The 15,606-nt window shown below is 47.8% G+C and overlaps 1 protein-coding gene across 1 annotated transcript; it reads right to left on the reverse strand.

Moving 5' to 3' along the window:
* Nucleotides 1-327: 327 nt before the first annotated feature.
* LOC120102456 (calcineurin B homologous protein 1-like) lies at nt 328-2,856 on the reverse strand. The gene has a single exon (XM_087659658.1). The coding sequence runs from the start codon at nt 2,723-2,725 to the stop codon at nt 2,138-2,140; it is 588 nt and encodes a 195-aa protein (XP_087515784.1). The 5' UTR covers nt 2,726-2,856; the 3' UTR covers nt 328-2,137.
* Between the last annotated feature and the right edge of the window lie 12,750 nt (nt 2,857-15,606).

Raw genomic sequence — 15,606 nt, forward strand, 5'->3', positions numbered from 1 at the left:
TGGGGATTTGGCTCAGTGGTAGAGCGCTTGCCTAGGAAGCGCAAGGTCATGGGTTCGATCCCCAGCCCCGAAAAAAAGAAAAGAAAAAAAAATGCATTTTGTTGTAACAAGAGACTTGAACTGCTTAAGTATTTTGATCACTTCTGGCAGTCAATCCTAAGTGAACATCCAGATCTAAATGGAAATGACGTTTTAAAACTGCTTCTTGTGGCTATTATTCTAATAATTAAATTGGAAGCTACCCACATGTTTGGCTGTGAAGAGAGGCAGGTACTGGAAATGATGTGCTAATTGAAAACCCAGCATGTAGAGTGCACATCCGACACATTTTCTTTTTTCTTTTTTTTTTTTTGTTTTAATGACAATTAATTTATTGGTGGATTGAGGAATACAATTTTAATGGGACAATAAGGCACAACTGTGGATAAAAACAGTTTGCTATACAGCCAAGGGGGGCATAATCTTAGAAACTTTAAATAATTAAATCAAGATGCTTCTGAAGTACTTCTCAAACAGATAAGTATCAGACAATTATTCCCTTTATACAATTCTTATATCACATCATTTGATCACAAAGTCTGACATATTTCATAAAGAATTCCCCAGTTCATGTAGACCCTAGCCATCTGTCCTAGCCACGCCCCCACTGCTCACCTTTACCCATCTCGTCTGCAGTGTTTTTGTTTGTTTGGGTTAACAGCAATTTATTTCCTAAAGAATTGCTTACATATCTTGGATAGCCTTCCAAAGCAACAAAGCAAGCAAGCAAGCAGGCAACACCAGAGAAAGCCAGCCAAGAGCAGATTCACAGGAACACAGTGCGGAAGCAGCTTGATTCAGTGACATCTAAATCAAGCTGACATTGGCAGAGAATGTCACCTCAGTTGGTGCCACCAGTCCCAGGTCCCATGCTTCTAAGGGATCTGCATAGTATAGTATTCACAAGGAGCTAGGAAGGTCGTGTCATTAGGAAGCTCATGAGACAATACATTCAATGCATACAGTGCCTGGACCAGGATTATGAACTGACTATACATCTTCCAGCATTAAAATTTGCCAAGTATAAAATTCATTCAGAGTTTTGTGCAAAACTTTAAGACACTGAGGACAATCTAATTCTTTAGGACTGAAGTAAGTCAGGCACTTCTGTAACACTAGTCTTTCTGTTTGGAAATGTGAAGAATCTTCAAGTGTACAGAACACTGAGGCATAACCCATGCTGTGGAGCAAATGTGGGCAGCTCTCCAGGGTGCCCATCCTTGTCAAAAAACACAAGAAGGCCCTCTACCATATTGTCAGAACAGCCGCTTAGGTGGTGACAATGTCCCAAAGAGAAGCAAACTGGCAGGCATTAGACTATTTTCTGAATGTCAACACTGTACCCAGAAAAGCCACATAAATATATTTGAAAATAAAAAGTCAGAGGTAGAGAGACCTGGGAAGCCACCTAGGAGACATGGCTCTACAAGCCTCACCATGACTACCTTTTAAGAACATGTCTGCTCATAAGCCCTGTGACGACAGAGCAATAGCTCCTGGATAGGCAACATCCCACATCAGAAGGTAGATACAGATCACCAGACCACTAACTATCCTGCCACATCAGAAACAGGCTTACCAGCAGAGCCCAGAGTCAAGTAGAATGCAGGGAATCTCAACGACAGGAGGACAGCTGAAAGACTGAATGGAGAGAAGGCTGGATGACAGAGAGGTAGGAAGAAACAGACACAGGACACAGGACACAGCACACAGGACCATGATGGAGGGCTGATGAAGGGAAGGCAGCATGGATATGGTCCCATCTAGTGGGAGCTTTGCTGGCTGGTTCTTGACATGAGTCCCTGTTTCTTTCCTCAGACAGGACGGATGCGTGGCACTGAACAGTAGAACAGGGGAAGTTGGTACTTACAATAAAGACTGATGGGTGGATACCGAACAGAAATAGACAGGGTACCATTCTGTAACGCCCTGTTTATACACCAAAGGCAAGTTTGTATGGACAGGAGAGACTTCAGGTTGTCATGCAGGAGCTGTAGTATTCTGGAAAGGGGGATGACAGGATGGGGTGGGGCTGGAGGACAGAAGGAAGTTTCAGTTCTTAAATACTAGAAAGCAAGAATAATTTGGTCTCTGCCCTTTAGTGAAGAAATCGGATGCTCATCTTCTGTTCTACATCCACCTTCTCCAAAACCTTAACAAATTCTGTAAAAGATATGGCACTGTCTCCATCTTGGTCAGCCTCCTGGATGGTCCTGTCTGCAATACTGCCCAGCTGCTCATCTGAGATATTCACTCCGACCATCATTCGCAGTACCTGTAACAGCTCATCGCGGGAGATCTTGTCATCTTTATCCAAGTCATAAAGTCTGAAAGCAAAGTGCAGTTTGTTGCTCCGGCTGTTGAGGGGTTCCGGTCCATTCACATCTTTGCTCTTTTCGTTATCCTCAATGGGTCGGAAATGAGCCAAAGTTCTCATGAATCCTCGGAAGTTTACCTGATCCTCTCCCTCTGAGAAGAAGGCATTGATGATCCGGTCCCCCAGTGGGTTGATGGCAAGTTCTGGAATCCTCTGGAAATCTTCCCGGCTGAGAGTTCCGTTCTCCCCTTTGTCCAGGCTGGTGAAGCGGCTGTACAGGCGTGTGATCTGACTGTGGGAAAAGCCAGTCTCCTTCTTGATCTCCTCGAGCTCTTCGTCCCGCAGTAACGTGGAGGCCCGAGACCCCATCACCGTGACGGGAGCTCCTCCGGGAGTGGCAGCGCCAGACGCAGCGGCGGCAAGAGGGAATAAGGGAGGGAAGGGCCGGGGGTCAAGAAGGGAGAGGGCACTGTTTCTCCTGCGGCCCGGGGAGGGAAACCCCTGCGGCCCGGGGAGGGAAACCCGACACATTTTCACCTACATGCTGGTGCGTGTCTGTGCGAAGGCCAGCAAACTGTCACCAGGGATCGTAAGTTAGTAGGGGACTTGTTTGCCTCCTGTTATTCAGTACTTTCAATTTCGCATGCTTATTCTATAAAAGGAAATACAGATGGAATGTTAAAACAAATAGTTTTAACATTAAAAAATAGGGCTGGGCAGCATGACACACACCTTTAATCCCAGCACTTGGGAGGCAGAGGCAGTCGGATATCTGTGAGTTTTCGGCCAGCCTGGTCTACACAGAGAGTCCCAGAACAGCCAGGGCTACACAGAGGAACCCTGTCTCAAACAAAACAAAACAACAACAAAAAAACTTTTAAAATTAAAATATAACATTAAAGACAATAGTTTCTAGGTGTTAGGGCGATGGCTCAGTTGGTCGTGTTTGCTGAGCATAGGGACCCGAGTCCCATCCCCAGAGTCCCTGTGACAGCCAGGCAGGCATGGTGACATGTGTCTTAATCACAGAGCTGGAACCAGGTTCAGTGAGAGATCTTGTCTCAAATAAATAAAAGTGATTGAGGAGGTTAACTGACATCAGCCTCTGGCCGCCACATACATGTGCACCCCTGCCCAAAAGTGACCAGTGACTCCCCAGATGTCACCTGCAGGCACCTACTTAAGACTTTATCCTGTAGGATCTTACTGCGGCATTTGCACTGCTTCCAAGCTGCCGTGTACATCCCTTGCCTGTGCCTTGTTCAGCACTGGGTTCTGAAAGAAAGAACGCTGTGATTTGTTAGCAGTGCCTCCCACGAGCACAGGAGGTTAAGGATGTGCACATCCCTCATTTGCCATCTGGCATTTTCTCCTTAACAGTCTTCCCCACTTGTGGTGCCACATGTATCTGTGCTAGCGAGTCTGCCTTGGGTTCTGGTGTGTCTCACCCTCTGCGTTCCATACCAGTCTGCTGACGCATGACTCCTGTTCTCCAGCATAATGAACTTGACAGGCACAGCCAAGCGTGTTTCCCCTTCCCTTCAGGTCTCCCCTGTATTCTTCCACGATGCCAAAATCGACATGGCTTTCATGGTAAAGACCTCGGCATCTTGCTGGCTGCTTGCCACTCTTCCTCTCTTGTAGGGCTCAATGAAAGCCCATGTCCCCCTGACACAGCTCATTCTCAGGCCTGCTGCGCCTCCCTAGTCAGTGTGTAAGAATGGGAGGATGGTGGCCCCTTTCCCTGACTTCTCCCACAGCATTCCATAGAGATAAACCCCAAGCCATCACTGGCATCCTTCCTTTTCTGGTAAATAAGGGACTGGGTGCTATTACACCAATGGTATGAAAAGCAGCCTGGTCTAGTCCCACCCATGACCCCTATAAAACTTTAATTTTTTTCAAAACCTATTTTTAATGATAGTTCTTAAACACTTTAACCTCCCTTTTAGCCCACCACCCACCAGAAGAAGTGGGAAAGAAAGGATATGGGGGGAAGTGGACCTGTTTAGAAATGGTTCTTTGGAGCAAATCCCATCTGTGTTGCCTGGAAATCGGCATTTAAGTTCAGTTCACAGGTCGCAAACACTTCATGGACACACCAGCAGTCCTGTTCGGTAGAGTTGGTTTAGCAACAGCGGTGACGTGACCTAGCGGAGACAGCCAAGCCTCAGCCTCGGCTTGAGTCAGCAGGAGGGACCCGGAGGGACACTGGGAGAAGTTCTCAGCTGTGCAAAGTGAAGATCAGTGAAGACTTGAGACCCACATGCACTGCACAGCTAGCTATACCAGCAAGTCAAGGTCCGTTCCCATCACTGTCTGTCAAGTCCTATTTATACCCTCCGATATCACATGTCCTCCATGGGTCTTGCCTCAGCACATGTGTCTGTCTCAGCTGACATCACTCTGCCAATCAGCCTGAGTCCATGGAAGTGGCAAGAAACCACAGCACACCACCAGAAATCTTTTGGTGCATTTCTCTCTCTAGAGTACCAACAAATGCAGCTCAACTATGCACTGTAAGACTGACCAATACATGTGTGTAGTTAGCAAACAATCCTTCATCACATGTCCTTTCACATGCTTGTTTTAGCAGAGCATCCTTTCTCCTGACTCTGCTTCAGTGAAATGTTCCCTCACCCATGAGCCCCAGCAAAACACCATCCAACACATCTGACTTCCCACACAACCCTTAAGTTTCCACTTCGCCCTTACTCTACCTGTGCTCCACAGAGACTTCTTTTATCTCTCCTTGCTGAGAGCATCCCTTAGTGTCACGCGCCCAACGTCTCGCCAGCAAAAACGACGCGCGGACACCAGGATCCTTCTGCAGCAAAGCGTTTATTGCATCTTGAAGAGGAGAGACCGAGCCCCAGAATGGCGCTGCTTATATACACCCTAATGTGGCGTGTCCACGCCTGATTGGTTGCTTACCCATGATCTCATTAGGCACATCCCGGAGTGGGCAAAGACCTGGCACGAAGGCACTCTTGCACATGCGCACACAGTTAACTTCCTGAAAGGAAGTCGGCTGGCGCGGCAGAGGCCAGCGCCATCTTGTAATGGCGAAAGCTATCCCAGCTTTCCACGTGGGGCGCAGTGGAAGCCAGCGCCATCTTGTGGTGGCGAATGTTATTGCGGCCCTCTACACCTTAGTCCACATACTGGATGTCACATGACTGTGCTAGCCTACTACACTTCTAGCCAACTAAGCCCCATTCTTCTCCAACGTTTAGCTCAGCTGTGTTTCCACAGTTCTGTCCTGCCCATGGGCATCCTGTGGCTACTGTGCAGGCTGCTTTAGCTGTCTTCATTGTCCTCTGCATTTCCTGTGTGCTCTGTGACAATAGCCCATGCTTCTCAAAGAAATTGCAATGTTGGTAGCTGTGATGGTTTGCATACGCTTGGCCCAGGGAGTGGCTCTATTAGAAGGTGTGGCCTTGTTGGAGGAAGTGTGTCACTGTGGGGTGGGCTTGGAGACCCTCCTCCTAGCTGCCTGAGGATGTCAGTCTGTTCCTGGCTTCCTTCGGGTGAAGATGTAGAACCCAGCTCCTCCTGCACCAGGCCTGCCTAGATGCTGCCATGCTTCCTCCTTGATGATAATGGACTGAACCTCTGAACCTGTAAGCCAGCCCCAATTAAATGTTGTCCTTTTTAAAAACTTGCATTGATCATGGTGTCCATTCACAGTAATAAAACCCTAACTAAGACCCTGTCTCATGGCCCGAGGTTTTGCTTCTAAGAACACTTCGCAGGATGTTGCAGGAACAATCAGCGAGTACACATGGGGTTCCCACTTTTGCTGAGAACCCAAATCACCCCTGTAGTCAGCATTACCTTTGTAGGATGCTCTGTGACCATGACAACCATAATTGGAAGAGGCCACAGGATTCCACAGACCATCCCCCACTGCCATTCTTCACGAGATGCGTTAGTTTTGACCCTCAATGCTGTCAGCCCATTTAACCCTCTTGTCTAACACCTGCCCCCAGCTGCTGCCAGTCTGGGGACTTTCCAGTGATGCTGTCTGTGTCTTAATCCATCCAGAGGAGTCCCTGGAAGCCTGGCTTTCCATGCCTCTCTTCACCTGACAGTGGCAGCCACACTCCTCTTGGCAGCCCTTGAAGGTCCCCTAGAGTAGCTCAGAGAAGTAGCTGCCATAACCTCGACCCAACTCCAGCTCCTCTCACCTTCCTTGTCCCCTCCATGCCCATGTCTCCATGGAGACCAGGTGCTGTCTGTAGAGAACCAAGTGGGAACCCCTGTAGAATCCTACTGTATTGATCACAAAAGCCCTCTAAAGTCACGAAGGCAAAGTACTTTAATTATAACACCGTTCGAAATCCTTGCACTGACCAAACAACAGATGCAAATTCACAAAGTAAACTTCATAGTGTTCTAGAGCTTTAATAATTTAATGGCTGAGATGATGCCCTGTGGCCAGAGCGAACACTCTATCTAATAGCCAAGAACAATAGCACCATTTATCCTCAAATGGAGTCCCCTTTTAGCATCTGGAGCTGAGGTGGTAGTGTCAAGAGCACCTTTTCATCTCAGCACTCGCATGAAGGGTCGCTGCCACTGTGAAGCCCAGTCACACTCACTGCACACTTGTTCCGGTGCATTCAGTCGTCAAGGAGTCCGCAAACCTCAAGTCAGGATTTTTCACAGCTGTAAAGCTCTCGCTTCTAGAAAGTCATTTCCTTGGCTGTGCTAGAGTACACCTTTGTACACCTTTGTGCAGCATCCAGTCAGTGCCCTGCTCAGGAGCAAGGAGCAGATGCCAAATTTGATTAGCTAACAGTAGAGAGAAAAATCACAGCTCCAGAGCTGGCTTTGAAGGGATGAGGGTGAGGGCAGGAAGTGTTACATCAGTGGAAGTTCATGGGTGGTGTGTCATAGCCTGGGCTATCTTGCTCTGTATTCAAATTGTCTTCACATGAGCTGGGATCCCTCAGTTTGCTCAGCAATGCCCTGAAGTCCCAAGCTTTGCTCACTCAGTGCCCGGGCCTGCGGGCGTTCAGAGGAGACATGGGAGGGGGCAAAAGAATGGGGGACAGGAGACGCAAAGGAGAGAACATCTGTGTTCTGATCAAGCTCTCAAACTTTAATTAAAAAAAACAGCCACTTATAAAGACAAGCAGGTGGGAAGGTCACCCAGGACCCAGGACCAATTTCAATACAGTCACCACCTCCCTATATCCCTAAACCGTAAGTTGCAGGTGTAGACTGATAAGAACCGACCGCTGGAGACGGAAGCTGTAAAAGTGAGAAGAGTGGACAACTGGCTAGGTGACCCAGAGGGTGTAAGTGGGCTTGACATTGCTGAAACATTCCTGAGACAGAGGTTGTGTGAGCGGGCTTGGCTCCCGGCAACACAGTGGGGTTTCTGCTGCTTTCTCACTGTTTGTGAATGGTGAGCCTATCGCCCCGTCCACAGTACATCAAGGTCTCACTGTGTGGATGACTTAAGTGATGCTGTGCATGTGTGTGCGAGTCATGTGTGCGGGTGCTCAACTACATACCGTTGCAAAGGAGTACTTCATCTTTATAACACGACTGTAGTATGACTTAGCTTGACCCTTGTGTGTCAGAGGACAGGTACAGGCTTGTCCACTAATGGTAGTCACTAATGGATGATGGAGGGTAACACCCCAGGTCCCTGGGGATGTTTGTGCCTATTACTGTTCTAGGGGTAACAGCCTCCGCTGTTTCTCTTCTTTTTGATTCAGACTCCTGATAGTTGCCACCATGCTGTGTGAGCAAAGAAGCAGGTAGGCCCATGTTGCTCCTTAGTCTCCCTCCCTGGCACTGATGAGATAAACCAAGTCTTCTCGGCTGCCATGGAGAAGGACACCTGTCTCACAAGAAAGAGATTCCCTCCACATTTGTCACAGTTTTTGTTGCTGTGACAAAAACACCCAACTGAAGCAACGTAAGGAAAGGTGGGTTTGTTTTGGCCAATTTGAGATATCAGGTCACCAGTCAGGCAAGGCATGCCTGCAGGAGCACAAGGTAGCTGATGACGGTGCCCATGCAGTCAGGAGGCAGAGAGAGGTGAGTACTGGTGCCTGGCTTGGTTTCTGATTTTTATTCCCTCTGGGACCTCAGCCCTTGAGAGAGTGCAGCCCGTAGGCACAGAGTGCCTTTCCTCTTCAATTGAGCCGTAAGGGAACACCCTAATAGACACACCCTAATAGACACACCCTAATAGACACACCCTGAGTGATATTTCCAGGTTGAGTCTAAATCCAATCAGGTTGATCATACCTTTCTAGACCTCAGAGCCAAAAGGTGGTCATTTTACAGCTCCGTAGTTGTGTGCCCAGCACTGGCTTAGCAGACAAAGCCCAACAGTCAGAGAGAGTATGGCCTTGTGGTAGTAGGGTCAGCCCCTGATGTGCCCTGCACATCCCAGAATTTAATAGCTGCTGGGGGAAAGGAACAAAGACAGCCTCCATTCTGTGGTGGCACTGAGAAGGAAGGATGATTCAGATGTGAGAACCGATTCAAGAGATTAGGCTCTAAGGAGCTCTCAGTATATCAATCATTTGATAACGTCACAGTGCCTTCCATGTCGTGAACTGGGTGCCTTGCCAGGCATACATGCCTCTATCCTTCCCCTTAACTGTTTCAAGCTTCCATTGATGCCTTGAAGTATCCCCCTCTGAGACAGCAACCATTCAGCCACTGCTTCTGATTAATTTTTTAATTCTTTTTTATTTTACGTATATGGGTGTTTTTGCCTGCATAAACGTCTATACAACATTTGCATTCCTGGTGCCTGTGGAAGCCAGAAGAGGTCATCAGAGAGTGTTGGATGCCCTGGGACTGGAATTACAGATGGTTGTGAGTCCCCACGTGGGTGCTTAGACTCAAACCTGAATCCTGTGCAAGAGCAGCCTGTGTTATTGAAGGGCCCTAGTTCTTACTGAGGTGTAAGAGCTATTAAGAGGCTTGATCTGGTAGAAAGTAGGTAGGTTATGGAGTTCCTGTGAAGGACCCTAAGGGCTTTCACCAGCTTTACACCCACCACCTCAGGTCAAGATTAGGCCAAGTATCAGCTTCCCACCTCAGGTCAAGGCTAGGACAAGTTCCATTCTCCACCCAGAGTTCTCAGGAGGAGCAGGGACAAAACATTCTTGAAAAACCGAAGAATGTACTGACATAGTCACCTGACCGTCTGGTCCCAGATAGAGTTCGAATGCATGGCATATACTTGCTAGCCAATAGATTCAAAGGTCAATATGCTTAGCCAATAAGTTTAAACTGTAACCTTGCTGATACAACCTGTACCTCTAAAAAGTATAAAAACTGCTTGTTATAGCCATTTGGAGGTCACCTTCTGTCACTTGGGCTAATTGAAGGTTGACCCCAACTCATCAGAAAATAAAACTCTGTGTTTGCATCTAACTCCGTTCTCGTGTCTCACTTGGGGGGTCTCCCAGTAGTTAAGACTCACTTCAAGCCTTACATTATTAGCTATTCAGGCATCTCTCCAGTTCATGAACATTCAGCTTCCTGACTGTGGATTGACTCAAGGGGTGTTCCTGTGTCTCAGATGATATCCTTGAGCTGTGGCCTTTAGGGGACTGGGCTGCTCTGTAGTGTCGGTTGGGATGACTGGAATCTCCTCAGCTTTCTTCTGTCTCTCCGTTCAGCTTCCTTGCCTGGGGTTGCCAGTAGGGCAGCTGACCTACTTCCTGGCTCTGCAAGACTCTCACAGACAGGGAAACGTAGACTAGCAGGTGTCCTTAGGACCGAGACTAGGCATGGCTGGGAAGGGTGTCCATTGTTTTCTGCTGGCAAACTGAGTCCCACTCTAGTTCAGATGCACGGATACCTACAGGCTATGTGCCCCAGTGAAACAGAGGCACACAGATGCAAAAGGACTCAAATGTGGCCAAGATCTGAGATTCAAAATTAGATCACCTGGACTGCAAGCTCCCACCTTCAAGTGCTGTCCAACTGGGCACACTTAAAGCAGGTGGGAACAGTGAAGCAGTTGCAGAAAGCTGAGAGTCTGGTGAGGACTGGGGCTCAGAGAAGCAAGAACTAGGAAGGGGCTCCCTGCTTGGGGCAGATGGTGAACTGAAGCAGGTAAAAGAGAACGCTGCTGCAGCAGGAGTCATAGGAAGATTATGCTGAGCACCGGGCGGTGGCTGAGATCCTGGGGTCTCAGCTCTACCCTGGCCTCCTGCTTCACAGAATAAGTCACACTCACAGACCAAAACAGTTTTTCTTTTAGATTTATTTTGTGCATATGCATGTTTTTATGCATGTATTTATTATATATGCATGTGTGTATGTATATATGATGTATGTATGTTTGTATGTATTATATATGTATGTATGTATGGTGTATGTATGATGTATGTGCACCACACACATGGCTGGTACCTATAGAGGTTGGAAGAGGCTGCCAGGTCCCCTAGAACTGAAATTATAGATATTACTCGACCACCGTGTAGGTGCTTGGAATCAAACCAGGTCCTCTGTAAAACCAAGACATTTGGTTTTGCTCCCAGATGAGGTCCTAAGAGAAACTGAAAGTATTTTTTTACATTCTTTAATTGATGTGTGCCTGTTTGTACATTCCATAGCACACATAAGGAGGTCAGAGGACAACTTTCTCAAGGATGCAAATCACAAATCCATACACTGGGAAATTATATAATTATAAAACCTGACTGTTTAACCAGGAAGAGTAACCTCCTTGTAGCATGCTATAAACAGCCAAACATGTGTCTTCATTGTATGTCATAGTTGGGTGTCAGATAAAGTGTGGTTCTCACCTCTCCACTTCCGGTGGCTCCTCTGTCCCCACCCAGTGCCACCCCCATGGCTCCTCCCTAAGAGCTCTGGTTCTCTCAGGGTCCACCTTGAACCTTCTGCTCTGTCCTTATGTGACCTCATCTTTCCAGGATGCTGACTCCATCCAGATGCTGGGCCTCCCGTCCATGTGCTTCTCCCGGCCCACCGGCCTGACAGGCCATGCCTGCCTCACATCTTCACTCAGCTCCTTGTGTGCTGAAACCCTGGATCTGGAAGAGCGGAGGAGGAGAATAGAGACTAACCTCTCAGGGCTGACCAGTGAAGGCAACGGTCGCAGCTGGTGGCCAGTGTGAAGAGACTGGGGTCTCATAAACTAAGTGTAGACTGAGGAGACAGAGGCAGCACTGAGGAGACAGAGGCAGGTGGGTATCTGTGAGTGTGAGGCCAGCTAAGCCTATAGAGTGAGTTCCAGACCAGCCAGAGCTACATGATGAGACCTTGTCTGAAAACCAAAAAACCTGGAGGTAGGCTCGCCACCCGATCCAGAGACCCTTCAGAGGCATTTATCCAGTAATACTGAAGTGTAAAAACCACTCTTGGTTGTGTATAGCAGTTTAATATATCAAAACAAGATACTGGAAGCAACATGTGTTCTCTTATAAGCTAAAGACTCAGAGACATCTGGCACATCTGCACGGGGATCTATTGATCATAAACGAGGACTATTGACACAGACGACAAGCTGGAGAACCTACACCACTCTGGACTTTGTAAAAGGAAATCAGCCCAAGTGGTTCGAGCCAAGTCTCACTGAACAACTGGGAAAAACTAGGGAAATCATTGTCAGGTGAATTCAGCCTTTGCATATGCAAACCTCCATGCGCGGCCCGACTTTACATCCAGGCTGCACACTTAACCCAGCGTTTTGCTGTAAGCAACTGTAGCACAAGGATGTGTTTGTGTCTTAATGAATTTAAATAATGAAGGCATGAAATAAACATGACAAGAATGCTTCAGGTCTGTTATCTCAACATACTATCACTTAGTACATGCAGTTCACTACTAACCCACGTGTCTGCATGCATGACTGTGCATGACTCTAGTTACCAGTGTGAGTGCAGGCTAGTGAGATCCAGTGGCACGCTCACAGGGCGGGCACAGCCAGGAAGAGGAAGCTCTTTTCCCATGCTGGGACAGTAGGGTGACCTTCCTTCACTTTGTATGAAAACTCTGTGTTTGTTTTCAGTTGTTAATTCTGTATCTTCAGAGAGCTCAGCGCCCGCAGGATTTGGGTATTGTCATTTTTATGCCCCATTACTGGGTTTTTGTTCTCCCACACCTGTCCAAAAGATGACGGTCAGGCAAGCCCTCAATGCCTGAGGCAACAGAAGAGAGGGATCAGGAGTTATCCAACTGCTGATTGGTTATACTAAAGATCTGCAGCCAATATCTGGGAGGTGTGGGGTTGGGGGGCCGGGGGTGGGTGAAATGGAACTTCCAGATAGGGTGCAGGTGGAGGGGGGAGAACTGGAAGGAGATGGCGGAGAAAGCAGAAGGGAGACTTGAGCAGGGCAGGGCAGTAAAGAGCTAGCCACATGGCAAGGACACAGGCAGGCTTAAGTTAGATGCTGAGAGATGCCTCAGCAAAAGGGCCTAAAGCTTTAACCGATAGAGAAGCCTCCTGTTTTGTTTAAACGGAGAGCAGTCTGCGAAAGCGCTGATTAGAAGGTTGGTCTATTTTTTTTCAGATAAAATTGCATAGACTCAGACCCCCCTGATTTCATTTGCATACAAGTACATGCTGAAGATGTGGTGAGAACTGAGTAACCCTAGTTTAGTGAGCGATGACACAGGGCATCAGTCTCCTCTGGTCCACCTACCAATGCATGTGTGTGCCTGGGCTGGAAGTCAACTTTCCTCAGGAGCTGTCCATCTTGCTTCCTCAGGAGCCATCCATGCTATGTTTGTTGTGGTTGTTTGTGGGGTTTTTGTTGTTGTTGTTTTTGTTTTGTTTTTTTTATAGGCTCTATTAGGCTCTGGAGACAGCCAAGCAGGCTAAGCTGGGAAGAGAACTCAGGCCTTCATGCTTGCATAGCCAGCACTTTACTGACTAAGTTATCCCAACAGCCCTGTTTCCTGGTGTTCACATTGAACTGTAGGTACAGGATAGGAGTTCAATACTGGGAAAGGTACCAAGACTCTTTGTACGTTTGGGGGGGAAGGGGCGGGTATTTTTATGGTGAGTCTATAATCACTCCAAAATGTAAAGATAAGCATTAAAATCTATCAACTACTATTTCCTACTTCTGAAAATTATAATTATTTTTTGGTCATCTCACTGTGAGTTGCAGAATTCAACTTAAAATGTGCGGAAAGGTTAAGTGTAACGACAGGGCTGTGGTACTTACTGGGTTAGAACCTTAAAGACAGCCTGGCTCAGGTGCAAATGGAGGTAGGTGCATTAGTCAGGAGTCACTTATAGAGCGACTATACAGACATCTGCACACACTGGGGGAGGAGACCACTTTACAGGGTGCAGTCCAGGCAATGGCTGTCTCATGATGGAAAGGCCACAAACCTTGTAGTTACACAGACCATGACGCTGATGAGTCCCGGTATGATACAGGGGTCCTGGAGGAGTCCCGGAGAGCTGATGGTCCTCAGTCTATGCTGGAATCCAGTGGGTTCTAATACAGGTCCAGAAATGTCTCAACAGTAATGGGTGGACTTGCCAGCCAGGTAAGGGCACACAATTTTATCTAGGATGCCACCAGAGGGAGCTGCCAGGGCAAGGGTGGGTCTTCTTGCTTCAAATAATATGATTCCTCACGTGTGTGCCCAGCAGCTTGGGACTTAGTTAATGGCAGCGGTAGTCAAACTGACAACCAAGATCAGCCATCCCAGCCTCCTCTCCTCTTAGCCATGCCGTGTTTGCTTGTTTATTTGTTTGTAAGATTGATTTGCCAAAGCTGACAGAGATCCACGGTCTCGCTGGGGTTCTAGGATAGCACATCTGCTTAGCTTAGTTGACCTTTGGCCTTTAGTCCAGTCGATTATGGGCACTTGGCACAGATGTGGATCTTGAGCTAGCCTGTGATTTAGAGGTGGTTCTCACAGAAAATAAGGAGCTGTGTGTTGACCACACACTGCCAAAGGCGGTTATTATAGAGAGCTATCAAAACATAAAAGACAAAAAAAAATGAGCCCAGCCCCCAAACGAGATGCATGTTCATCAGGGTCCCAACACCCGCAATTTGCATTTAAGTAATTTGAGGAAAGATCAATACTGAACTGTTTACAAGGGTGAGAGCAGGGGGACCTGGACTTAGTGACATCAAGATACCTTCTGACCCTTGCCCTTGAGCAAGACGAAGAGGTGGTGGTGGGTTGAGAGTGGAAGCCACCATGCTCTGTGAGGCATGAAAAACCCAGTCAGGACAAGGCCACCCACCAGGAAAGCAGGAAGGAATAGGTTCCATTCTGCAAGTCCAGTTTCTGGTGTGGTTTCCACTGGTCCAAGCAACCACAGGCTAGAAGTTGGGGTGGTTATAGGTATATCCCGTAAGGGCAGTACCCCAGACGCAGAGCAAGCAGGGAAGAGGCAGTGAGCAGATCCAGAGAGCTGAACAGAGGGACTCGGTTCCTCTGGATGCCCCCAACACCATGGTGTCTCAGAGTTAGTCTCAGTTTCATGCTTTATTTCCCATTAGTCTGGGAGTTGTCTGTCTCCACCAGCCACCATTCTGTTGTGGGTTCTGATCGTAAGCGATTCTATTATTCAGCAGCAAGGTTGTGGCTGGTGCTTCTCCAGTGCCCCAAGCTTGGGGAGTGGGTTTCCCTAGACTGGTACATGTCCCGTAGCCCTCGGCAACCTGGCTTTATACTTGTTGGCTTTCTGTGACTCCCTGCCTGACTTAGTCAACTGCATCCCTTGTTCTATGACCCCAGCACTCAGCAGTGTCTGCAACAGAGAAGGGACTCAATTAGAATTTACCACACAAAGACAATGAATAAATGAATGAAAGAAGAAAGGCCTGATTTTAGCACAGTCATGAACTTTCCTTCTATTTGATGACTGTCCAAGGTGCAGGATAACGTTCCAGAACACATCCACCCTGCCTGGCCGTGGGCCTCAAGCCTCATGGGAAAGGTTTTGGCTTTACGATGACAGACTCTTCGCTCTGGTAATTCTCATTTTCTGCAGTTGTTTTTCTGACCTCCATCAGCAGCTGTTGTCATCTGAGACTCTGTTAGGCAGTTGCAGAGAGGTGAATGGGGGATTACAGCCCCCACCAGGCACATCAGTCTGCAATGGATGAAAAGCCAGGGAAGCGGGGCGCTGGGGGTGTCCCTTTGCCAAGGCAAACATGCTTATCAGCAACACTGGACTCTCCAGCTAGTTGTTCAATATTTAACAAATCCAGGAAAAGGCCTTGATTCATCTGGAAGAATTGTATCCTGTAAAGTACTTACCT

The sequence above is a fragment of the Rattus norvegicus genome, chromosome 4 (assembly GCF_021556685.1).
Source record: "Rattus norvegicus strain SHRSP/BbbUtx chromosome 4, alternate assembly SHRSP_T2T, whole genome shotgun sequence".
NCBI classification, from domain to species: Eukaryota; Metazoa; Chordata; class Mammalia; order Rodentia; family Muridae; genus Rattus; species Rattus norvegicus.

Coding starts and splice junctions, on each gene's coding strand:
- LOC120102456 (XM_087659658.1), bottom strand. CDS start 2,725: ATGGGGTCTCGGGCCTCCACGTTACTGCGGGACGAAGAGCTCGAGGAG.